At 43.7% G+C, this 26,114-nt stretch overlaps 1 protein-coding gene across 5 annotated transcripts in view; it reads left to right on the top strand.

Moving 5' to 3' along the window:
- The window catches only part of SPATA13 (spermatogenesis associated 13), a 116,391-nt gene that overhangs the window by 44,790 nt on the left and 45,487 nt on the right, over nt 1–26,114 (top strand). For 2 of the 5 annotated variants that reach the window (XM_077484035.1, XM_077484037.1), the window contains one exon: nt 8,481–8,625. In XM_077484035.1, coding sequence (XP_077340161.1) covers nt 8,481–8,625 — 145 coding nt within the window. Of the gene's footprint in view, nt 1–2,991; nt 3,151–5,136; nt 5,503–8,480; nt 8,626–18,512; nt 18,760–26,114 lie in introns of those variants that run through there. The other 3 variants (XM_077484036.1, XM_077484034.1, XM_077484038.1) reach the window with 3 other exon arrangements.

Genomic DNA, 26,114 nt, shown 5'->3' with positions numbered 1-26,114 from the left:
TTTATTATTATTTTTTTTCCCTCTGTTTTCACCTGGTGATCTGGCCAGTAACACTATGTTGTGTTTATTGGTTTTAATGGCTGTGTCATGCTGGCAACTTTGTAGTTGAGTACTTGCCATTCTCATTCTCTCTGATGTTATCTAGTGAATTATAACGAACTACAGAGTTTGTGTAGCTGGTCTAGGCAGAACATATCTCTGGTGTGTCATTACAATCAGCTACACTGGATGAGTCAATCACTCAGGTGGAATTGTGAAAGTTAATTCCTTCTCTACCCCACTGTGGGGGATGAGAACACTGATATTGTCACAAAAAAATTGCATTCTGCATAGATTTCACATTTTTCATTATAGACCTGTAAATTAAAGTGGTTCTATTGGCTCAAGGTTTTTTTTACCTTTTTAAAGTGGTTCTAAAGCCTTAAGCGTATAAAAGGGTTAAAGAGTAAAAACTTTCAAAAATTGCGTACTCTAGGCATAACATGAGGCAGTAAATTATAAAATATATATTTTATTACAAAAATGGTTTAAAAAACAAAGTAACAGACAACACCCCTTTACTTGACAAGGTCAACAGATAACCAATAGAGCAAAATGTGGAGGCATGGATCCTTTCAAGGATAGATATGAGTCTGTGAATCACACAGAAAAACTATATCTATAGATCAGGTTCATGGTCTCCTCCATGCTAGATTGCAACGCATCTCGCAACATTAATTGCTTCCTCAGGACATTCCGGGTAGGTGCTGCTTGGCCTTGAAAGCCAGGTATGGCATGACACAACACAAAACAGACTGGGAGCTGATTCAATACATCCACAGATCAAATAAAAAATATTGAAGGCATTTAATTCTACGATACACCCTGAACAGGGGGAAGGAAAGGGGAATCCAACCTCCTAGACCAGCGATTACCAAACTTGGCACCACCAGATGTTTTGGAACTACACTTCCCATGATGCTCAACTACACTGCAGAGAGCATGAACCTCAAGGGTAGATGGGGGGCCTTGGATTGTGGGCTCCTTGAGAGTAGGGAGCAATGTACAAGGATAGGGACACTTGTAGACACTCACTCAGGTTGAACTGGATGGATTGGTGTCTTTATTCAACCTTACTAACTATGTAACTAAGAGTCAAATAGATGAGTTTACTTGTAGTTATCGTGAATAGTCTTAACATCTCTCAAGCCAAAAGCCAACCCCCCTCACATTCCAAACCAAAATGGGCAATCAATCGGGAGACGCCATCCAGTGTTCCATAAGGTATCCCCTGTCTGGGGACTCCATAATGGAGCCAAACCCAACCCTGATAGTATAACAGGTACCTGGAAAGTCTCAATGGGTGTGGATGTGTGTGGGAGCCAACGTTTAAGGCACAGGACTCGAACGGCATGGGTATGCCATTCCTTTAGAGCGCATACATGGGTGACCTCACCAGCTGCATCTAAAGCAGGCGTCTCAAACTGGCTGCCCTCCAGTTGTTAAACTACAATTCCCATGATGTATTGCAAGGCTGACAGTTACAAGCATGACTCCCACAGGCAGAGACATGGTACTTGTAGTTTTGCAACAGCTGGAGGGCCGCCAGTTGGAGACCCCTGATCTAAATTATACATCTCCAAAACTGTGCATATTTAGGTGATGTTTACAGTACCCTTAGGTAAGCCTTATTATAGGCTTACCTATAGGTAAAAATCAGGCATGGGAGTTTACTCCCACTTTAGGGGAGAAAAATGTTTTTATTGTTTTTGGTTGAGCATTTCAAGGAGATCAGCTTGCTGTAAATAATGCCTTGCATTCACTGTAAGAAATGCAGTGTTGTTTGCACGACACCCATGCTAAATGAGCAACCATTGGTAGTTACTATGCAGCAGGAGAGCCCCAGGACCCGGAAGACAGCAACAACCCCCAAGTTATCAGCAGGTGTCCCGTGCATTGCACTGCACCCCCCCTCCCCCCAAACACCTCCACTGCCCTCCCTATCCATGTGCCCAGCCCATTTCAAGATTCTGGGCACATGAATTCCTATGGCAGGGTGTGGTTTTTTTTTTTTTAAGCACCTGATTAGAGCCAGAGGCTCTAATAGGCTTAAAAATAGGGTGTGCTCGAGGCGCAGAGAGGTGCGGACTGTCAGTGCCGCAAGCGCCGTGGTGCCCCTGGTGCGGGAAGGGGGGTGCATTGGTGCCACTCCGCCCCGAGGGGGGTGGGTAGTGCTGGTTGTTGGCCGCCCCCTAGAAGAAAGCCCCACCAGCCTCCACTGATCAACAGAAACTATTACAGAGATCCACTTCCCCAGTGGTTTCATAGGTATTGTACATGCATACATACCAAATTTAACTATGCAGTAAAATATACTTTCTTAGGGTATATTCACTCTAGCTGCTACAACACAGCGGCTGGTGTGCAATGCGTTGGGGCAAGATAACTGCAGTGTCAATGCACCGATCACAGCGCATTATTTTTATTTAATTATTATTATTTTTTATTTTTTTTATGAATTTGACTGGATAGTGACATTGGGGTTATCACATGATCTGATAGTGACTTTTCATTAAGTTCTATTGTCCAATGTGCAGTTCAAAGCTGTGGAATGCCTTGCGCTGCATGGAAAAAGTATGGCCCGCAGTGTGGTGGTGTAAACTGGCCACGTAGGAGATGAGGCCTTTTGCTTTGTCTTGTAGTGGAACTGGTGTGAATCAGCCCTTTATTGTAAAAGTGAAAATGGCACAATATTCATGGTTTACCTTTTAAAGTAATTTATTAATGTATTTGTTTAATTGAACATGAATAATTCTGTGTGTGTGTGTGTGTGTGTGTGTGTGTACATATATAAATTCTAAATCTCTGGCAGGGGAAAAGGTTTACATTTTGATATCCACATTTTCCTTCTAACCAGTCTCTCCCTCGAGTTGACATTTGGTGACTTAACAGCTGACGTTGGTGTGCAGCTTTGTGAAAGGTACAAGGTTCACCTACAAACACGGCACGCAAACAGTATAGTGCCATTCGGTGGAAAATCTCCGTTTTTGTTGTGTAAAGCATGTCGGCCCATTAGCATACATTTATTGCTCGCTGGTCGAGATGCCGACAGTCGGCTGTCTTTTGTTTCAGTGTGTGTGTGGGACCCCCTTACCTGTTACAGAGAAAGAGGTAGGAAAATGTGCTATTGTAAAAGGTTGCCAAATGTTTTATGTTGGCATTTGTTTTGTGTAGTTTTGTGTGTTTTTTTTTTTTTTTTTGTTTCTTTTTATTTAGTTTCTACCATTGTTTGTTTTTAGGACATAGTTCAATGCAAGATCATTAAAGAGGTTGTTTTCCACTGGGCTCCTATCCTTCTAGTATTGCTATTGTTAACGTAGACACAGATGTAGAGTGATGAGTACATACATGTTAAGACATATTGGGGTTGATTTACTAAAGGCAAATAGCCTGTGCACTCTTCAAGTGAAGTTGCCCCAGAGCTTAGTAAATGAGGTAAAGCTTCACTTTACAAAGAACACCCAATCACATGCAAGGAAAATAAAAACAAAAAACATTTTTGCTTGTACGTGATTGGATGATAGAAGTCAGCCGAGCTCTCCTTCATTTACTAAGCTCTGGAGCACTTGCACTTGCAAAAGTGCATAGTCTATTTGCTTTTAGCAAATCGACCCCAATGTTTTTTTAGATGGTCACATTTGAGACCTTGAGAGTGAGACTGATTGGCCTGCATAGTTTGGGGTTACCACATTATCTGACTTTGCAAAGGGGATATCCCAGTACCGAAAATCCAGGTTAGGTATGGAATTTTTGTAAAGTCTAGGTCTCCTTGAGTGCATCCCCATAGTAATTTATTTTCTTCTGTGGCATGCCTTCAATTTGTGAGGTATCACCTATTGAAGGTACTGGAAGCCCAACGCTGACTTAAAACCTTGACTACCAAATAGTGCCATGGTCCATTGACATTTAAATCTAAGCTTCTTTTCTCCCACCATGTACATCCACTATTTAGTGCATGTTTGTAGATCATTGTATTTCTGTCTGAGGCAGGGATCGGGAGCACCAGGATACTTCCTGTTTACCTTTTTGACACGTTAAAAAAGTGTATTGAATAAAGTTTTCCAGCCTGTTGGATTGCTAGTGACTCTGATGCAGTCATTTTCTTTCAATGCCTCAAATATTATCAAGTCAGTAAATCTAAAAATATTTATTTTGTGTGTCAACATCTACAAATTGCCCTATTGGCAGTCTAAAATAAAAAAAAATAAAAGTTCAGGCTGACACTTTTCGCCAAAATTTCCTTAACAAAAGGCACATAATCCGTGTCCATGAAGTGGTTGTATGTTTGTAAAAAAATAAAACGTTACTTTGATAGTATTGTAAGCTTGTAGTGCTCCCAGGGGTAGCATCTGTTGCCTGGGTAATAGTACAGCCTAGTACACAAGGACCGAATGTCGGCTGGTTCAATAGAAACTATCAGTCATTCAGTCCGTGTGTATAGCAGCCGGTCTGACCGAAGCCAGCCTTCTGTCAAAGCCTCATGACCGAAAAAGATCTGCCGACCGACTCCTAATCAGCGCTCTCAGCCAATGACCGGAGTGTTCTGGCTGAGACAGCCCCCTATCGGAACACAATAGCACAGCAAGGGCGGTTGCTGTACTAACGTCAGATTGTTAGTACAGCGGCTCTGACCTGAGCCATCAGGTTTTTTTCATTAAAATAAATAGTGGTGTGTACTAGGCTTAAGGCATCGACTAGCACCGGAGTGATTTTACACACAATGGGGTTTGGGTTTTTGTCTTTTTTATTTAAAACAACATAGGTGCAGGGTTTTGATGTTAATGTATACCCATGCTTGTTAAAGTATTTATTGGTTAACATGGTCGCACTTTTATGGAAATATATGTGTACTAGTTTTCCTAATGGAATAATAGAAAAAGTTGGGAATCCCATGATTTTAGCGAAGTCTACTTTGTAATAAGCCTGACCGTGATTCCACCTTTAGCCCTACTAGAAATTTTAAAATGCAAGTGCTTATACTAGGATGCTTTTCCTAAATATTTGAGAGGACCCATATCTGAGAATAATTTAAACGTGTTTTAATAAAATTTAACATGCACCAGGTCACTTCACCTGAATTATTCGCCCTTTAAAAAGGTTACTACCGAAGATACCTGGACAAAATCTCCATCACAAGATGAAGAAAAGACAGAATCCCAAAAAGTGGCTTCTCGGAAACCGGCCTCAGGAAAAAGCCGGTGTCGGCCAAGGCCACTCTCGGACTATGGCCAGATGGCCAGTCGTAGTTTTTCCATCCCAGAAGATTCTGTACCCATGGACTGTCAAGAAAATAGCAATGTTAACTGTAATTCTCCCACAAGGTCTCTTAGTGAAGAGCCAAAAGTTCGGAAGCCTAGAGCTGAGTTCCAAACCAATCCTAAACGAAGGCCCATCTCTGTGATTGGTGGGGTCAACTTTTATGGAACCAGCGAAGATGAGGAAAATGGAGATTTGCTTCAACAAGTAAGACTTGGAGCATGACCTCTCTACGACGTGAACGATTTTCCAACTCTTCTGTCATCTTCAGTGGCAATCTCTAACTTCAACCTCCTGGTTTAATTTCTGTTCTTTTACAACAAAATCGTGCTTGCTCTTCAATTAACTTTTACTTCTTGCCTTTCCTGACTAACTTTCTTTTGTGTCAAAAATTATCTGTTAATATCAGATTTTGATCTCTAGAACACCTTGATTTTGAGGTTGTGACCTGCATGAACTATTTATTACTAGGTCACAAGCCATTTCTACTGATATTAGGGGTGTAAATTATTATTGTGCATGTAATGGGCAACAAATGTGGTCTCAATGTATTTCCTCTCCAAGTACTTATATAAAGTCATATAAAGTATAATAACGTTACCTGGTATGGTGTTGGCTTAGCAAGTGTGTTTTGTATTTTAATCTCTTTTGGAGACAGGTTTTTAACCCACCACCCCCCTCCAAAAAAAATGTGTGTTTGGTGGCCAGCTTCTGTCAAAGGTCTGACAGTCCGCATCTGATCAGCACTCTCAGCCAATGGCTGAGAGTGCTGACCGGTGTGTTCAGGTGGAGGGGGATTTCTGTACTAACACTACAAAGTTAGTACACCAGTTCCTCCCAAACTGTCAGCTTTTTTTTTTACGGTTGAAAAAAAAAATTGTGTGTATGAGGCTTTACATGTGTTTGCTGTCCAGATCATAAAATCAGATTGCACAGCATAAAACTCTAATCTGAACCTCCCCATTCTATTTTCCTTACTGTTCCTGTAAAATTGGAAAATTAAAGCACACCTTATCCCCTAATACAATAAGGAACAAAACATGCCAATGCTACTTGCTGAAAAGTAATACTGTTTTCCCAGACAGAGCAACACAGCAACTTACATTTAGCTGCACTTCCTGGATTCTGCGTACGACGGGGGCAAGCTCTGCAGTCATTTTTTTCCTCATTCAGCTGAAATTGTCTCTATGGAAGTTGTGTGCAACACATAGGACACAGCAGCAGTGATTGACACCTCCTGAAGCTAAGGGGGGCTTGTCTGCGATAATCAGCGGGTCTTGTCTGCAGACAGGAATTGTGCTGGCTGCCATCCCCTTTAATGAAAAACAGTTTTGTTTTGTTTTTTCCCCTCAAGGGGCATAATCATATGAAGCAGAAACAGATGAGACTGGTGTCCCACCTTAAAATTCCAAATGTGTGTTTTTTGTTTTTTAAGCCCCGGACCAATATGAAGCTAAAGGACCGAGACCCTTTTTGCGATTCGGCACTGCGTCGCTTTAACTGACAATTGCGTGGTCATGCGACGTGGCTCCCAAACAAAATTGGCGTCCTTTTTTTTTCCCACAAATAGAGCTTTCTTTTGGTGGTATTTGATCACCCCTGCGGTTTTAATTTTTTGCACTATAAACAAAAATAAAGCAACAATTTTGAAAAAAAAATCAATATTTTTTACTTTTTGCTATAAGAAATATCCCCCAAAAATATATAAAAAAAAATTGTTTCCTCAGTTTAGGCCGATACGTATTCTTCTACATATTTTTGGTAAAAAAAAAAAAAATCGCAATAAGCGCTTATTGATTGGTTTGTGCAGAAGTTATAGCGTCTACTAAATAGTTTAGTTTTATGGCATTTTTATAAATTTTTTTTTTTTTTTTTACTAGTAATGGCGGCGATCAGCGATTTTTATTGTGACTGCGACATTATGGTGGACACGTCGGACAATTTTTTTTACACATTTTTGGGACCATTGGCATTAATACAGCGATCAGTGCGATAAAAAATGCACTGATTACTGTAAAAATGTCACTGGCAGTGAAGGGATTAACCACTAGGGGGCAGTGTAGGGGTTAAGTGTGTGTGTGTGTGTGTGTGTGGTTTTTTATTTTTTTTACTGTAGGGGGCATGGTCTGGCATGTGACGTCACTTATCGTTCCCTATGACAGGGAACAGACTATGAGTGACAGGCTCACTAGGAGGTGTGTTTACACTTACCTCTCCCCATTGTTCAGCTCTGTGGAGATCAGGATCAGGACCGGGTCGCGAGTGCGCTGCCGGCGGCACGCAACCCATGGCTGGGCACTTAAAGGGCAACGTACCTGTACGTGCTTGTGCCCAGCCATGCCATTCTGCCGATGTATATCGGCATGAGGCGGTCCTTTAGCGGTTAAAGAGCATCTGCAGTGTTGAAAACCAGTAGATGCAGTGTTGAAAACCTGGGCGGCACAGTGGTGTAGTGGTTAGCACTCTCGCCTAGCAGTAAAAAGGTTCGCTGCTTCAAATCCCAACCACGACACTACCTGCCTGGAGTTTGTATGTTCTCCCTGTGCCTGCGTGGGTTTCTTCCAACACTTCAAAGACATGTAGGTAAGTTAATTTGCTTCTGTCCTAAATTGGTCCTAGTATATGAATGCGGACCTTGGATTGTGGGCTCCTTGAGGATAGGAACTGATGTGAGTGTGCAATGTACAGGGATAGGAACAATTGTAGACACTCAGGTTGAACTGGATGGACTGGTGTCTTTATTCAACCTTACTAACTATGTAGAGAAGGGCAGGTTGGATAAATGTATTTCTTTTTGTTATGAAGGTTTTAGTGTATTTTTAAAGCATTTTTCATTAGTCTTCATCTTTTATAATGCAGAAAGCCATTGTATAAAGATGTAATCTCCTATCATTAACAAACCTATAGGGAAAAATAAGTTAAGCATTGCTGCATAATGGGCCCAGTAATGTGCATACTCTTACCTTCTCTTTGATCTCTGCTATGGAAGCCCCAGTTAGTAGCTGGACGTACCAGAAATACTGGAAAACCCAACACTAAAGCCTTCTATGTATTGTTTAAATGGCTTTACATAGATAATACATGGTACCTGTGCTATCAATTTTATAATATAGGCCAGTTTATGGCAGATTTTCCTGCATCTTCCAGTACTGATAAATACATTGTTATTTCTATTCTGTCTATAGCCAGTACCACGACCTCCTGTACCATCACATAAAGTGCCACCATACAAGGCAGTCTCTGCTCGGTTGCGACCATTTACCTTTTCTCAAAGCACGCCAATTGGTTTGGATAGAGTTGGACGCAAGCGGACTATAAGAGGCTCTAACAGTAAGTGGTTTATATTTTACTTTTTAAAATATCCATGCACTAAATGGCAAACTGGTATTTTAAATGTTTATTCTATTATTGGTTTCCATATCTGTCTACTCCCTCATATATAGTCTGTACCACCAAGAAATGACTAAAACTGATCTAATAATCCCTGTAATGGGTATTTGTGGGGGATATTTGATCTCTTGTCAACTTATATAATGCAATTCATGCTGCTTTACCTATTTACCCCATAAGATGGTTTCCATTTTGTCCTTTTTAAATATATACGAAGCCAAAAAAAAATTTGGAATTGGATAGACCTTTCAATGGTTCCAAAGGCAAGACATTTGACTTTATTGCATTCCCTGCGTTAAAAGAGAGGTTCAGTATTTTTATTTTATTTTTTAAATTTAAGAATCCTACTTGCCTAGGTGGATGCAGTGCATCTTCCCCCACCGCCTCAAAAACTGAGAACCAAGCGATCAAAGACCACCGATCGCTTGTTTTTAGTGCTCTGTGAGCAGAGAACCATCTGCTCTGTCTCCCCTGTACTCACTGGAGCACTGAGCCAGAGAGGCTGGGCCAGGTGCCGACCCAGGGTTTTGAGTGGATCCCGACCATATGGTCGCAATCTTTTCCCAGCCTGGACCAGCTTTGTGCCGTCAGCCAACAGCGGGGCTTCAGCCAGCTGTCTGCTGAAAACTGATTACAGGAGTGCAAAACAAACTGATTAACAAAGGGAAGTACAGCTAAACAAGCTTTGGCTGTACTTCTTTAAGGTACGAAATGTCCAAGTAGCATGGCCACCCCCACCTCATCTACTTACCTAAGTCCTAGTCAATCCAGCGCTGTGCCCTTCTGCCGCTTCACACCACAATTTCTGCATTCCGGATGTGTTTCTCAATGCGTGTTTTTGATGCATTCCAGTGTGTTTTTTTTTTTTTTTTCCCCTTCTTGTGTTTTTTTTTTTTTTTTTTTTTTTTTTTTCCTTTTTTTCATTTCAATTGAGGACAATTGAAAATGTGTGTTCCGGTGTGTTTTTTTATGCATTGTTCCATGTTACATACAAAAAAAAATGCAACATGATCTACTTTTGGTGACTGATCTGGAACACTAGTGTGAACTAGGGCCATTGGAATCTGTGTTAGACTCCTGCCAATGCGTTTTTTATGCGGACTAAAAACGCACTGGACTGCATATGGTGTGAACCACCCTCAAGAGTGTATTTCCCTTGAATCTGAGATTTCCTGTCGATAGATTCCTATATCATTGTGCTGTTTTATAATAGTTGGATGCAGACCCAGAAATTGGTCCCCATGTACACAATTTTGCCACTATCCTACATGTCCCAATATTTGCTTGCAATGTAACAGACTTTGGTTACTTCTTCAGTAATAATCTATAGAGATGTTGAAAAGTGTATGTTTAGTAGATTGATGAGATTATATATATATATATATATATATCTCATCAGTCTACTAAACATACACTTTTCAACATCTCTATAGATTATTACATATATATATATATAATACACACACATATTTTTTAACTCTTTGAAAAAAGGAGAAGAAACGTTCTTACCATATCTGCCCTGAATTACTTGCTTTGAATCTCTGTGTAGTCTATTTTTGTTTGTAGAACAGAAATTAATTCACAGAACTTCCTGATCTGCAAGTTTCCTGAGTAATTGTCCTTTTCTGATTTGTGCTTTGAGTCAACCCTCTGGTGCCAGAAAGGAATAATGTGCACACTTAGATCATCTATCAATATTGTATTAAATTCTGCTTTAGCCAATGACAGGTTGACTTGGCCTTGTGTTTTGGATCATTGTCATGTTGGAATGTCCAAATACACAGCTTCCTGGCTGATGAATGCAAATATTCCTCCAGTATTTTTTGATAAAATACTGCATTCATCTTGCCAGTAGGGATGGGCCAAACACCCCCCGGTGTGAATGGACTTCGTGGGGCATTTTTATTTTTCAATTTTTTGATAAAGGACTTGTCCCAAGTTATGTCTTGTCTTTTGTACAATTTTGACACATTTTTTGTGAAATGGTAGGGGTACCCCGTTACCATTTCACACAGGGGGGAGGCCAGGTTCTGGGGGGTCTCCTTGTTGGGCAAGGGTTCTGGGAATGAGGGCCTTGTCCCCATCAACACCCTCCCCATGTTGAGGGCATGTGGCCTTGTATAGTTTAGGAGGGGGCACTCTCCTGCTCCCCTCTTTTCCTGCAGCCTGCCAGGTTGCATGTTCGGATAAGGGTCCATTGTGGATTTTTGGGGGGACCCCCATGCCATTTTTTTTGTATTTATTTTTTTTATTTTATTTTTTACTTTTGACGTGGGGTTCTCCTTATTATCCATACCAGCCCTGAAGGGCCTGGTATGGAATTTGAGGGGACCCCCACGCAATTTTCTTTTAATTTTGATTCTTGGTTCCCCTTAATATTCATACCAGACCCAAAGGGTCATTATAGCCATGAGTACTTGAATTACTTGTTTTCCTTTTTAGAAATGTCATTTTGTGCAGGGACTGTTTTAAAAAAAATGCACCACTTTACAGGCATACTATATACACTCCACAGGTATGACATTTAAAGGAATATTTCACTTTTATTGTTTCACTTTAAGCATTTTTAAAATCACTTCTCTCTAAAAAAAAAAATAGCCGTTTATTTTTTTTTTTTAAACTTCTTTTATTTTTTTTTTGCATTGATACATGTCTCCTGGGGCAGGACCCGGTTCCCCAAACACTTCTTATGACAATAACTTGCATATAAACCTTTAGAAATCAACACTTTTGATTTTTCATGTTAATGTCCCATAGACTTTAATGGTGTTCCGGCGGCTTTTGCATTTGCCCCGAACACCGTATATTGTTCGTTGTTCTGCAGAACACCCGAACAACCAAAGTTCAGAATTTTGTATTTTATTTTTTTATACTAGTAATGATGGTGATCAGCGACTTATAGGGGGACTGCGATATTGTGTCCGACAATCTGAAACTGACAATTTTGACACTTTGCTGCTAGGCTGGAGATTGGGCCTATCCCGGGGGCATCTGGCTGCTAGGCTGTCTGAGGGCCTATCCAGACGCAAGAGAGCAGCGAAGGGTTGGGATTGTGGCTTGCAGCCCAACTAGAAGTCGGGGTTCGGGGCGGCCAGAGAACCTGTCACTGATCAGAGGTAGAGGGGAAGCTGTCGCCACTAAGGGACCATCCGCCTTATTACCAGGGACCACAGTGAGTAACTGAAGCAAGTACCGGAACAGTATTCTCACCGAACGGGCACGGGGGAGAATAGCTAAACTTCAGGCAGTAATCAAGCCAGGGACCCAGCCAGTGGAGGTGATGCTTGCAGAGCAGCCTTGTGTGCAAAGCTAGGGACCGAACAGACCAGTGTGGGTGAAGCTTGAGAGGTATCTAGAATGCCAATCTAAGGACCCAGCAGAGAGGCGGGGGTAACGCTTGAAGATACCACCGTGAAGATTGAAGGAGCTCAAGGAATTCAGTGGCAGTGAATCAGTGGGTCTAGTGAGAGACTGGGAGCTCAGTGGGCTGAAGAACTACAAGAGGAAATTGTAATGAAGGTGAAAAAACTGTTAAGCTTTGTGTTAGGAACTGTTACTATAGGAAACCGCATTCCTGTATGTGCAGATGTGGCATCTTGCTGGATGTCTTTTCCTGCACGGCTGTCATCCTATTGAAGTCTCAGTCTGTTAACTGAGCTTGCAACTACTTAAGGGTTTCCTGGCCCTAACCCTCTCTCCCCTAAAAAGTTTGTAAGAGAAATAAACATCTATTTTGCATGCAAGAAGTGTCTGGCGCCCAATAACTTTATCCACTTTGCACCCACTATGCCTCACAACCCACCATATACAGAAGGATGTCGGCTATCTCTGACCCTGGAAGTTCTTATTAGACGGAAGGAGGCTGGAGACCTGACTACAAGTATTTGGTCCAAAGCTTAGTAAATGACTTCTGCTCTGCTGACTTCCATCATTCAATCGGATGTAGGCAAAATGCTGTTTTTTTCCCCCCTTGCATGTGCATTCTTTGCAAAGTGAAGCTTCAGCTAATTTCTGGAGCAAATGCCCTTGCATAGTGCAAATACACTTGCAAAGTGCCTTTTAGTAAATGTACCCCAGTGTGCACATAAAGGAGTCCATACTATACATTGCAAGTTGCTGATGTGCACTACTGGTTATTACACAACTGCAGGGCAGCCTAGGGACCTCAAGCTTGGGCTCTGCCACTCTGTGACAGGTTTGCTTTAACTTTCCGAACAGCATATACTGCTATAAAGTGATAACTCTGTCACTTTTCTGTAGCGTGAAAACTTTATTTGAGCTGGCGCTTTCTAGGGTGTGGAAGGTATTGGCAGGAAATGGAGCTGCAGAGCTGTCATATAAATTTGCAATCTGCCAACAGTTTGGCACAGTGTATTGTCATCCACAAATGAACACTTATCTGCTGATTGATTTGTTTTTTGATTTATAAATTTTTAGAAGACAAGGGGATAACCTGTCATTCTGTATATCTACATGTACTGTCATCTGTGCAGGGAAGGAGTTTGTGGCAGTGATGTAGAATTAGATACAAGCACATCCTTACAATCCATCACCTCTCCTGTCTGTTGCGGCCCCTTTCACAGGTTCAGATCCACTTGTCAGTTCTTTCAGGCAGATCTGAACGGTCGCTCCATACAGCTCTATGGAGCGTCGGATGTCAGTGGTGACATGTCCGCTGACAACCAGTCCGCTGCGATACGCTCCGCAAAATCCAGACGGATGGATGTCTATTTTCCATGCGTCTGGCGGATCGGATCAGATGAAAACCGGCAGGTGGTCCGTAATCATCCGATCCTCCCATAGAGGAGAGCGATCTCTCTGACAGGTCTGTCTGAGATGGACTTGTCTTCCGCCGGCTCAGCGGGTCTTAACAGAGTGATCCCCGCTGAGCAAGCGGAGTAGTAAAAACGGACAGCAACTTGCTAGAGAAGGGCTGTCTTCTATTATGACATGGCCAGTCCTTGTATTGTTTACTGTATATGATACACGAGTTGGGGTTTCATTCACAATCATGGGAAGCACACAGTAACACTTTTAAGCAAATGTTAACAAAACACAATATAGTGTGTAGCACCCTGATGTTTAGGCAGGGTTGCTCTTAAATCTACCTGCCAGATATAGTTGCCTTGGCCTATTGTTGGGGAACAATTGATTCCTACCCTAAGTCTGGAATTGCTGCACTTCACTCAGGGGCGTACCTAGACTATTTGGCACCCGGGGCGGATCCTATATCTGGCACCCCCCCCCCCCCCCCCAGATGGGCAGTCAGCACACCGCACATTGACATAGAATTACGTCATGTGTAGCGCCTCCATGCTCTGTAGCCTGTGCTGCTGCCAGTGGCGTTACTAGGGCTGGTGTCACCTGGTGCAGTAAAACATGGTGTCACCCCCCAAAAAATATATATTTTCCTGTTTTCTGAAAATGCGCCAAAGATGCAGACTTTTGGTGCATTTTCAGAAAATGCAGAAAAAAATATGCAACCTAAAAAATCTACAGCACTGCATCCATAACTGCTGGTAAAATGTAGGAAGACCCCCTATAGATTACATAGCCCGTACCTCTGGACCCCTTCACATTACACAGCCCCCACACCTTTGGACCCCTTTAGGCCCCTTTCACACTGGGGCGGAGGGTGCGTCGGCAGTAAAATGCCGCTTTTCGGCCACTAGCGGGGTGCTTTTACCCCCCACTAGCAGCCGAGAAAGGGTTAAAACCACTGCAAAACGCTGCTGCAGCAGCGCTATGCTGGTGGTATAGCCGCGCTGCCCCATTGATTTCAATGGGCAGGAGTGGTGTATACATCACTCCAAAGATGCTGCTAGCAGGACTGCCCTGCCAGCGCACCGCTCCAGTGTGAAAGCCCTCGGGACTTTCACATTGGAGAAGCAGAAGTGGCTCTTTCAGTGCGAAAGGGGTTTTACATTGCATAGCCCCCATTTACACCAATGCTGTGGGGGTAATTATAACATCCACTGACATCATTGCTTGGGGTTAACAAATGGGCTTATTTTACTCCTGCTCTGCCTTGCTGCTGCTGCTGCAAAAAAAAATTACATTTACAGCCTATTATGCATCTGTAGAACAGAAATAAAATAAAATTATGGGCGCATTGGAACTACTAAAATAAATACTGTTAAAATTTGTGAGTGATATCTGATTTGAAATATTTAAAGCGGTTTTAAACCTTTGCGGTTTTTCCCCTTAACGCATCCTATGCATTAAGGTGAAAAAAAAAAAAAACACCTGGCAGTCACCGGCCCCCCAATCCCCCTTTTACTTACCTGAGCCCCTTCATCTCCTCAGCGGGGACGTGCTGTCCTCCTCTCCACGGAGTCCGGCTTTGATTGGATAGATTGATAGCAGCACAGCCATTGTCTCCCGCTGCTGTCAATCAAATCCAATGACGTGGGTGCTGGAGAGGGGGGACAAGTCATAAACTTGGCGTATGTGGACGCCAAATGAATGAATCAGGAGTGAGTCAGTAATATAACCCCCACGTGAGAGCGCTTCTCCTAGGGCGTTATCTAATTCGGGGAGGAGCCACGAGAGCCACTGAGGGACCCCAGAAGACGAGGTTCAGGGTCACTCTGTGCAACAAACCTTTAGTACCACTTTAAGAGCTCGTTTATACCAGAAGGTGGTGCAGGAAATCCATGTTCTGTATGCGTTTCCCACACTGCGTTCAAAACGCACTGGGTACCTGATCTCCTGCAGGTGTATATATTTTTTTCTAATAACACCTTTAACACAGATCACAATGGCAGTGCTTTTGCCTGCTCCAGATTTCATGGTACCATAGTATCATGCAATTTGGTGCAGTGCGCTTTTGAAAAAGTAGTGTGTGCATTACATTTTTGTGCGATTCAATGTGATTTCATCCCAGTTAAATTAATGAGTTGAAAATTGCACCACATGGAGTTGCACAGGAATCCAGAAGGCATTTCTAAAGCCGCATTGGAAAAACAACAAGCAAAATATGGAACAGCATGCAAGTAAAGTCCAATCAAAAAATGACACTCAGGTAAAATTTTATTGAAAATGATTGCACTCCAATCACTGAATCACCCTTTAAACTAAAAAGCAGTGAGTTAGCACAGTCAGTGGTGGACACAGCAGCCTCCCCCCCTTCCCCCTTATTAGACCAGGTCAGGGAGGCAGAACAAACACCCCACCCTCTTCTCACAGCACACCAGCTGAGGGCAGCGACCACCATGCCAACCCCCTTATCACAAGCTCACCTTGGAGGACACTGGCAGGGAGGGCAGCTGGCTCAGCCTCAAGTACATCAGGGCAGCAGCTAGCAAGGTCTGGAAAACACAGTGTACAGTAGCAGCTGTGCCGCTCGGGCGGAGAATAGTAACAGGCTTGGCTCAGCAGCTCAGCAGTGGTGGGAGGAGCAAGGAGGAAAGCAAAGACCAGACCATTGCTGCCGCAGCACGGGGGTGATCTGGCTGGGAAAAAAACGGCCATAGAGAGCTGCCAGGGCTCTCCCCACCCTCTGTAAGTGGTGTCACCCGACCCGGGTGTGGACTGCACCCCCATTAGATATGCCACTGACACCCTCCCAATGTGTGGCACCCGGGGCGGACCGCACCCCCCGCCCCATCGTTGGTACGCCCCTGACTTCACTTCTGTCTTCTGTCGCCAGGTGCTTGGTGACATTAGATAAGAGAAGGGAATTGCAAGGACAGATTAGGTGTATATGGGGTATCTCAGCCAATGAGCAGGGGTTTTCTTGACTTGGCCTGCTCGGAGAACCTATATATTTGGGTGGAATCAGGTGAATGGTGTTCTGTGCCACCTGGATGGCTGTCTGGGTGGAGGTGGGTTGTGCTGCCCCCGGCTGCTAGTCCAGAGCCTGAGGCATATCCCTGGTTATCTGGCTGCTAGGTTGGAGTACCTGTCATGGTCTGAGGTAGAAGGGAAGCTGTCGCCACTAAGAGACCAACCACCTTATTACCAGGGTGAGTAGCTGAAGCATGTACCAGAGCAGTAGTCTCACCAACCGGGGGGGGGGGGGGGGGGGAGCCAGCAGAGGTGATGCTTGCAGAGCAGCCTTGTGTGCCAAGCCAGAGACCGAGCAGGCCAGTGGGGTGAAGCTTGAGGAGTATCTGAGAGTGTGGCGCTAGGGACCCTGCAGGGAAGCGGTGGTGATGCTTGAGGAAGATACTCGGTGAAAAGGTTGGCAGAGCTCAGGCGATCCAGAGGCTGTGGATCAGCAAGTCTAGTGAGAGGAAGGGAGCTCAGTGGTTTGAACTACAAGAAGTGGTTGTAGAGGAAGTACAGAATTTCATTACAACTTGTGTTGGAAACTGTTTGAAGACTGCTACTCCTACACGTGGAGATGTGGTGTCCTGCTGGGTGCCTTTCCTTGCATGGCTGTCTACCTATAGACGTCTCTGAGACAGCTAATAACATTGCAACTGCAGAAGGGTGTCCTGGCCCTAAACCATCTCTCCCACAGTTCTGCTCAAGAGAAAATTAAATCTCTTTGCATTCAAGAAGTGTCTGGCGCCCATGAATCTACCTTGCACTACACCAGTGATGGCGAACCTTGGCACCCCAGATGTTTTGGAACTACATTTCCCATGATGCTCTAGCACTCTGCAGTGTAGTGGAGCATCATAGGAAATGTAGTTCCAAAACATCAGGGGGGGGGGGCCAAGGTTCGCCATCACTGCACTACACCCACCATGCCTTGTAACCCACTCTACGTAGAAGGATGTTGGCTGTCTGTAACTTTGGAGGTTCTCATTAGACAATATTGCATACTAGCACATTATGTGACACTTATCTGCAAACTAAGCCCGCGCTGTCCCCTCCTCATGCCGCATCCATGTTCGACCCTCTTCCTTCATTTGCGCACTACACAGTAAATATCCCCTAATCGGCGCACATTTTGAGATATTTACTGTACCTTTTAGGTAAGCCTTATTATAGGCTTACCTATAGGTACAACTTAAAAATGGAGGTTTACCTCCTCTTTAAGTCGCATTTGTATGTGTCATGCAATTTTTTTTTTTTTTTTTTCCTACAAAAGTGGGGTTACCCTTTTAAACGTTTATGAAAGGAGTTATACAATAATGCACTAGGCTGGTGCCCTGTCTTCTTTTTATGTTCAGGTGGTACGAATGTTTACGGCAGTATACACCCAGGGACAAAAGCCCAGAACACACAATTCTTGGGTTCTGGGCACACGCCCCTGGGGACATACTTGCTGCGCCATCCAGTCTCCGCAGCTTTCAGCCTGTCATAGTTTTTACAGCACACGTACATAAAAAATACCAGCACACACACATTATACACACAATAACGTACACTTGTTGTGAACGGGCTCTTAGTCACTGACCCAGAACAAGCATTCAACAAGTGAAATCAAATGTATTGATCTGCATATTTGTGTGTAATACGCACTGTCGAGGTCGGGGGACAGCCAGACAAATGGCATTTCCCTGCCTATTTGTCTAATGAAATTACTCAAGTGAAATATCCCTATAAAATTTCTTACCTGAACCAGCTTAGCATGGTTTAGTTCCCTTTAAGGTGCCAACCGAGGTGGTGTGGGCAGCCTTCACTGGCATACTGCTGCAGCATCTGTCGCTGGAAAGCAGATTACACAGGAGGCTCAACTATAGGAGTCCTTTCTGGCACTCGATGTTTGCTCTGTGCTGCACTGGCAGCGCGGCTGGCTGCTCGACCGCATTCATATTGATGTTTTGCCGTTTTCAGCACTTCCTCCCTAAGGGTACCCCATGGTGTCGTCATTTAAGCAGCCAAATTTCGCAGCCACACATAATGTGGATCTCTGTCAGTTCCCTCGGAGTGCCTGGCCTGATGTGCAGGCGTGGAGTCTGGCAGCAATGAATAAGCTCTTTCTACAGCCGGCTTAACAGCAGCATCTCATGTTGACTGAGCAATTTTTATTTTTATTTTTTTTAGCTGCCATGCCTCTGCATTTGTAACAGACAATGTAATTTTTTCACGCATTGGTCCATTTTTTTTCTACTAATAAAAGCATGGTAGCTCGAGGGGAAATGGCAAGATTTTGGAGTCTGGAAAGTCTTCACATGGGTAGGTGTGAGCTTGTTAATATGTATCTGTCTCCCTCTTGGAAGTAGTTGACGTGAATGGTTTGGGAGGCGAGTGTTGCTGTATGTGGTGTGGATGGATGCTCCCTGCAGGAAAGCTAGATTAGGATTTGTGCTTTACTGCAAGAAGCAACGGAGAATTAAATGCATATCTATATCCATGTTTTATTTTCACGTCATGTTTTATAGCTCCATGAGAAAGCTTGAGTAAGCACGTCTGACAGCTTTGCGTAGTTTTAACACCTTCGGTGGTGTCTTATTGGAAAACAGAATTGCTAGTCTGTACAGTTGACAAGTGGTTTTATTTAAAGGGCCAGCCTATTAAGAGGAGAAAAAAAAAAATCTGCTGAGGCAGTGTAAAGCTCATGACCCTGGTCCTGGCTTTTACAGTTTTTAAAAAGGCTTCCAGCCGGGAACCTGTATGACTCCAGTGGTTTGGATAGTCTTTACCCTGTATACTTGTTCCAGGTCGGTGAAATTGTCAGGAAGGGATCAGGATGGAAGCTGTAGAGCCATTCATGGATCAGAATTCGGCTAGTTCAGCAGGGACCAGCCAAATTTTTCTATGTATGGGCAGGGTAGTTGTACAGAAGTTGATCTACCAGTTGACTTCTGTACAACCGCCCTGTTTTTCCTATTGACCGATGCTGCAGGCTATTACCTGCCATGCTGATCTGTGTATTCTGATGGTGGGCAAGTCTCCCTGCTGTTAGAATACAAAGGCTCAGCTGGGAGGATTCCTCCATCCACCTTGAATGAGAGTGGATTGGGGAAGCGAGTCTTTTTTATTTTTATTTTCTCCGCTCAAATAAAAAAAAGAAATTTAATCAATTATGGGCTTCCTTACCCAAAAGAATAGCGTCCCCATCAAGGGGACCATACAGCAGAGATCCTCAAACTACGGCCCTCCAGCTGTTTTGAAACTACACATCCCATGAGGCATTGTAAAACTCTGAGATTCACAGACATGACTAGGCATGATGGGAATTGTAGTTCCTGAACAACTGGAGGGCCATAGTTTGAAGTAGAGGTCGACCGATATGGGTTTTTCTCTGGCCGATGCCGATATTTAGAAATCATGGCAGCCGATAGCCGATATATGATGCCAATTTTTTTGGGCCGATATGTTAGGCCGATTTTATTTTATTTATTTATTTTTTTCCTTTTTTATTATTTTTTTTTTTTAATCCCCCTTGATCTAACACACCTTTCCCACTGGGGCGTTTTTCAGGCGCTTTTGGGCTAAAAATAGTGCCTGTAAAGTGCCTGCAAAATGGCTCCCCTGCAGTCTGTGTGAAAGACGGAGTGCTTTCACACTGAGGCGATGCGCTGGCAGGATCGTAAAAAAAAAAGTCCTGCAAGCAGCACATTTGGAGTGGTGTATACCGCTCCTCCACCACTCCTGCCCATTGATATGAATGGGCACCACTGCCGAAGCGCATGCAATGCGATTTGGCAGCAGTGCTTCATGGGTGCATTTAACCTCTTCCTTAGCCGCTAGCTGGGTTATATGTACCCCACTAGCAGCCAAATAGCACTGCTAAAATGATGGTAAAGAGCCGCTAAAACTTGCGTTTTACCATCAACGCCTGCCCGCTCCAGTGTGAAAGCAGTCTTCATAAGTGATACAGAAAATTTCTTACATTTAAACATTTATTAAACAAAACAAACCTCCAATCAGTTTACTTGTATGTATGATTTAGATAAAAAAAAAAAAACTATATATTAAATAAAAACAGGTAGTCAAAACTTGTGGACGAAAAAAAAAAAATGGGCTAACTTTACTGTTTTTATTTTATTTTTATTTATTAAATAGTGTATTTTTTTTCCCAAAAAAATGCATTTGAAAGACCTCTGTGCAAATGCCGTGTGACATAAAATATTGCAACAACCGCTATTTTATTCCCTAGGATCTCTGCTAAAAAAATATATATATAATTTTTGGGGGGGTCTAAGTGATTTTCTGGGAGAAAATACAGGATTTTTACTTGTAAGCAACAAGTGTCAGAAAAGATTTAGTCTTTAAATGGTTAAACTGAGAACTTCTACACACAGAGATGATTTCATTCATCAAAGTGTAAACATTGTATCTTTCTGTTCTTTTCTTGGCAGCCTGCCCAGAGAGGAGGAAGACGTTTCTATGACGACTCAGGCAACTTACACTGACTTCTATTACAGAAGTCATTTCAAAGTCCCACTGTAGTTCTAAATCGGCTTTTTATCAGCACAATCGGCCGATGCCGATTATTTAAAAAACGGCAAATATCGACCGATATATCGGTCGACCTCTAGTTTGTAGACCCATGCCATAGAGCAGTTGGCTGCCATGCCCATTGCTGTAAGTAGGGTTATTATAGCTGACCCTGCTGGGCACTACTTAAATATGGTCCCATTCCCCAGGGCAACAAAAAGATTTTCTTTAAATTATCATTGCTCAGGAGGATATTGCTTCTCTTGATGACATCTAGTAAAGGCCCAGGGATTTTACCAGGGTATTTACTTGTGCATACTAATCTATCCTGTGCTCCCCTACAAAGGTACATACCTGCAGTTTGAGGAATGATTCAGTCAGTGAAGATAACTGACCAGTGTCCATTTCTGACTGCATAAAAAACAAATCAACCACATGCACTCCATTTCAACCAACTGGCTTCACTTGACACACACACTGGCAGAAATGACGCAAGTCAACTTGAATCTGCCCTTCTCAAATACAACTCCTGCCTCCACACTGCTAAACAAACCTATTGCAACACTCTCATCAAAACTCTCTCATCCAAACCTCGTCAACTCTTTTCTACCCTTAATTCCTTACTTCACCCCCACTGCCCCCACCCACAAACTTGCTTACTGCTCAACAGATTGCCAACAATTTCAATAGCAAAATCAACACAATTCGCAAGGAGATATGCAGCATTCAAATTCATCCCCTACCCAACTCATTGGGTCCAACTCCACACTCAATACTCTCCTCCTTTTGGCCAGTTAGCACAGATGAAGGACCCTGTCCCCTCTCAATTACTGCGACCACCTTCCCACTCTATCCTAAACTCCCTAACCCACATCTTCAACCTCTCCCTCTCCTCCGGCACCTTTCCTTCCCTGCTCAAACATGCACTGGTTATCCCCATATTCAAAAAAAAACCTCACTAGACCCCACTTGTTTGAATAACTTAAGACCCATCTCCCTGCTCCCGTTTGCCTCCAAGCTCATCGAATGCCTTGTCCATGACCGAAGGAGTTGCTACCTCACGGACAACAACCTTCTCGAGCCCCTATAGTCTGGCTTCCACCCACAACATTCTACTGAAACTGCCCTACTGAAACTCACCAATGACTTACTAACTGCTAAAACCAATGGACGCTACTCCATGCTCATACTTTTAGACCTCTCTGCTACCTTTGACACAGTTGACCATTTGCTCTTCCTCAGCAAATTACACTCCCTTGGCCTCCGTGATTCTGCTTTATCCTGATTCTCCTCCTACCTATCTCAGTGCACTTTCAGTGTCACAACTCCATCTCCACTCCCCTTCCTCTTTCTGTTGGGGTACCCCAAGGCTCCATCCTTGGGCCTCTCCTATTCTCACTCTATACCTCTTCCCTGGGCCAGCTGATAACCTCCCACGGCTTCCAATACCATCTCTATGCCGACGGCACCCAGATCTATCTCTCAACTCATCTCCTCACGGATCTCAAACTTACTGAATTACATATCAGTATGGATGTCACACCACTTCCTCAAACTCAATCTTTCTAAAACTGAGCTTGTTATATTTCCTCTTTCACGGTCCTCCCCCCAGTGACTTCACCATTAATATCAACAACACAACCATTGGTCCCTCCACACATGCCAGGGTCCTGGGTGTAATCCTTAACTCGGACCTCTCCTTCAGCCCCCATATCCAATCACTGGCAAAATCCTGCCGCCTTAACCTCTACAACATCTCCAGAATTTGACCCTTCCTGACTAATGACACCACAAAGCAACTTATTCACTCCTTATTTCCCGCCTTGACTACTGCAACTCTCTCCTTAATGGCCTACCCTTAAGCAGACTATCCCCCCCCCTTCAGTCTATTATGAATTCTGCTGCTAGACTAATACACTTCACTAACCGATCCATGACTGCTGCTCCTCTCTGCCAATCCCTTCACTGGCTCCCCCTACCGTGTAAAATTCAAAATGCTAACCATACCATACAAGGCCATGCACAACATCACCCTCATCTGCAGATATCGCCCAAATCATCCCCTCTGCTTCTCCCAGGACCTCCTGCTCTCTAGCTCCATTGTTACCTCCTCCCATGCTCGCCTTCAAGACTTCTTCAGAGCCTCTCCCATCCTCTGGAACTCCCTGTACCAGTATATCCGATCAGCCCCTACCGTGTCCACCTTTAGGAGATCCCTGAAAGCTCATTTATTCAGGGAAGCCTATCCCACACCCACCTAACAACTGTCCCACGAGCCACCCCCATCAAATCATTCTCTGCGGCTATTACCTTTTGTACCAACCCCTCCCTTTAGAATGTAAGCTCTATGAGCAGGGCCCCCTGTACCTTTTTTGTATTGAACTGTACTGTAATTGTGTTGTCCCCCCTATACATTGTAAAGCGCTGCATAAACTGTTGGCGCTATATAAATCGTGTATAATAATAATAATCCTGAAACAGGTTTTGCATGTTGTTTACTTTACAAGGGCATTTATTTCTTTGTGGTGTTAGTTTTTCATTACACTTCAATGGTTTCATTTTTAATTGCCGATATTTTTTTTGATGGATATGTGAGCACTGCACTAGGTTATAGCAGGATTGCTGTCAGCCTCTTAGATGTACTATGAAGTGAATGCTGTGCTGGCAAGTCTCGGATACACCATGCACTTACTGCACTGCTGGCACACTGTGCCTTACATCTCTGCATATGTTTCCATTGTGATCCAGCTCTGCAGGTAGAACTGAGGTGAAACAAATGTTTTCGCTGCATCTGCTGTATCATTCCACGTGCCAGGGCTGTGTTAACCATTGCTAGGTTTTCACACCCTCCTTTAGCAGATGCTATGAGTCATAAGAACTATTCAGTGGCTTCATATTGAGTTTTTGGTTTAAGGGCCGCACCAACTTCATACATTACCAACACGAGAGAGGAAGCCATGTTGTATGTTCAGGCAACATTTATGAGAATAGAGCACATGTTTATAAACTATTAGATGGTCCACTGCCATTTGCCTTCATTTATAGTCCTAAATCATTCACAATCCTATATTTTCAGTAAATTTCTGAAAATTAAGTAAGATGTAAGGGATGGCCACCGGACATATGGGTGTCCAATTTGTGGCTGATACATACACATACTTTGTTTTAGGGTTCATTTAGAAAAATAAAATTTGTGCTTATTTAAAGGGAACTCGTAATATCCCAAACCTATTAAACTAACACCCAGACAGAGCAATATGGTGATTGTTCATTCCTTCCAACTGTGAGAGGAACTTCACATGCGCACCAGAGAGACCCGAAACCTAAGGTTTACTCAAATTGTGTGCCCTCAGTCTTTTTCATCCAGGCCTCCCTCCCCCTCATCCCAGGCCTCCCTCTCCTGCACCCCCATCCCAGGCCTCCCTCTCCTGCACCCCCATCCCAGGCCTCCCTCTCCTGCACCCCCATCCCAGGCCTCCCACCCGCAACCTGTCCCAGGTCTTCCCCTCCACACACCATGCAATGTAGAAGCCTCAGCTGCAGTTCTCAGCACAGCTGTCTCTACTGCTTAACCTACCCATATCTTAATATTGTGTTTTGTGTCTGAAGTGCAGTACATGGGAGGCCAGGATGCTTTGTATCCATTTGTATAATGGCTGCATCTGCCCATTTTTAGATATCGTACAAACGCATGTTTAGACCTCCTCCTTTTTTTCTTTTTCTCTTTTCAACAGTCAGTTTGGCTCTTCGATCTTTCAGCTTTGGGCATACCAGAAACTATGGTTGAAGCCAATCATAACCAGAAGTTGTAGTCTTGTAGTTTCTCATGTTACCACTAATTTGCAGATGTCCTGTACACTACAGGTATCTTGGCTGAAGCAACAGGCCATACACTAAAACATTCTTCAAAACCAACGGGTGGCACAGTGGTGTAGTGGTTAGCACTCTCGCCTAGCAGTAAGAAGGGTCACTGGTTCAAATCCCAACCATGACGCTACCTGCCTGGAGTTTGCATGTTCTCCCTGTGCCTGCGTGGGTTTCCTCCGGTTACTCCGGTTTCCTCCCACACTCCAAAGACATGCAGTTAGGTTAATTGGCTTCTGTCTAAAATTGGCCCTAGTATACGAATGGGGATCTTAGATTGTGGGCTCCTTGAGGGTAGGGACCAATGTGAGTGTGCAATGTACAGGGATAGGGACAATTGTAGACACTCACTCAGGTTGAACTGGATGGACTGACGTCTTTATTCAACCTTACTAACTATGTAACTATGTAACGTAGGGTAACATGACAGAATGTGATATTAGGGGTCAAGCCTTGCTACGTCTCTTGCATGTTCTTAACTGGTATTTTTTTAAATGGCATTTATTATACTGTGATATTGGGGTATTTAACTCGGTCCATAGCAGTCCGTTGTCAGGTTTGAGGGCATGGCAGCCCATTTTTATTAACAGGAACAAAATAAGTTTCTACACAGGGATTTCCCACACAGGGGTTCTTCTCCATTAAATTCATACAACTGAAAATGCCAAGCCTCCTGGCTCCTAGGCTTACTTTGCCTTGCAGTTCCCTGTTGAACCGGTCTACTCCTGGCCTCAACAGGATTTTCTGGACCCCTGGGTTTGCTTACTGTCCTTCCCCCCAGACTTCAAGACTTCCTTCAGTCCCCCTTGGACTTGCTAGTTGCCTCGGCTCTCCCAGCCTCCCAGACCCTTCTCTGGTCTCATAGGCCCTTGTAGCCGTCCCAACCTTCCCAGTCCTTCAGACACGAAGTCCCCCCTTACCAGGGATGTAGTCTCACACAGAGCGGACAGCTTTTCAGACACAGGTCTGTCTTCTACAGCAGCAGCAACAAGCTGCACACACTCCATCTTCCTCCCCTCTCTGCTTTCACCAGTCCCTTGTTATATGGGCTGTGTGCACCTGGGCACACAACCTGTTGGCTATCCATAAGATCTGGACACAGTGTTGGAGATTCCATCCCACCAAAGACTCTGAGGAATCTCCAAACTACAGAGCACCATCCGAACATAGCAAAGCCTGGAGAAAGCTGCCAAAACCATTTTCTCCTTTTCAAAGCTATGCTCTGTAGCTCTCCAGTCCACCGACATGCAGACTCTGTGTCCATTTTTCATCCCTTTTCATAG

Source organism: Lithobates pipiens, unplaced genomic scaffold, assembly GCF_037356315.1.
Source record: "Lithobates pipiens isolate NorthernLeopardFrog02 unplaced genomic scaffold, aLitPip1_a1.2 Scaffold_16, whole genome shotgun sequence".
Taxonomy (NCBI): Eukaryota; Metazoa; Chordata; class Amphibia; order Anura; family Ranidae; genus Lithobates; species Lithobates pipiens.
Note: the sequence above shows the minus strand (reverse complement) of the source record. Positions and strands in the feature narration are given on the sequence as shown.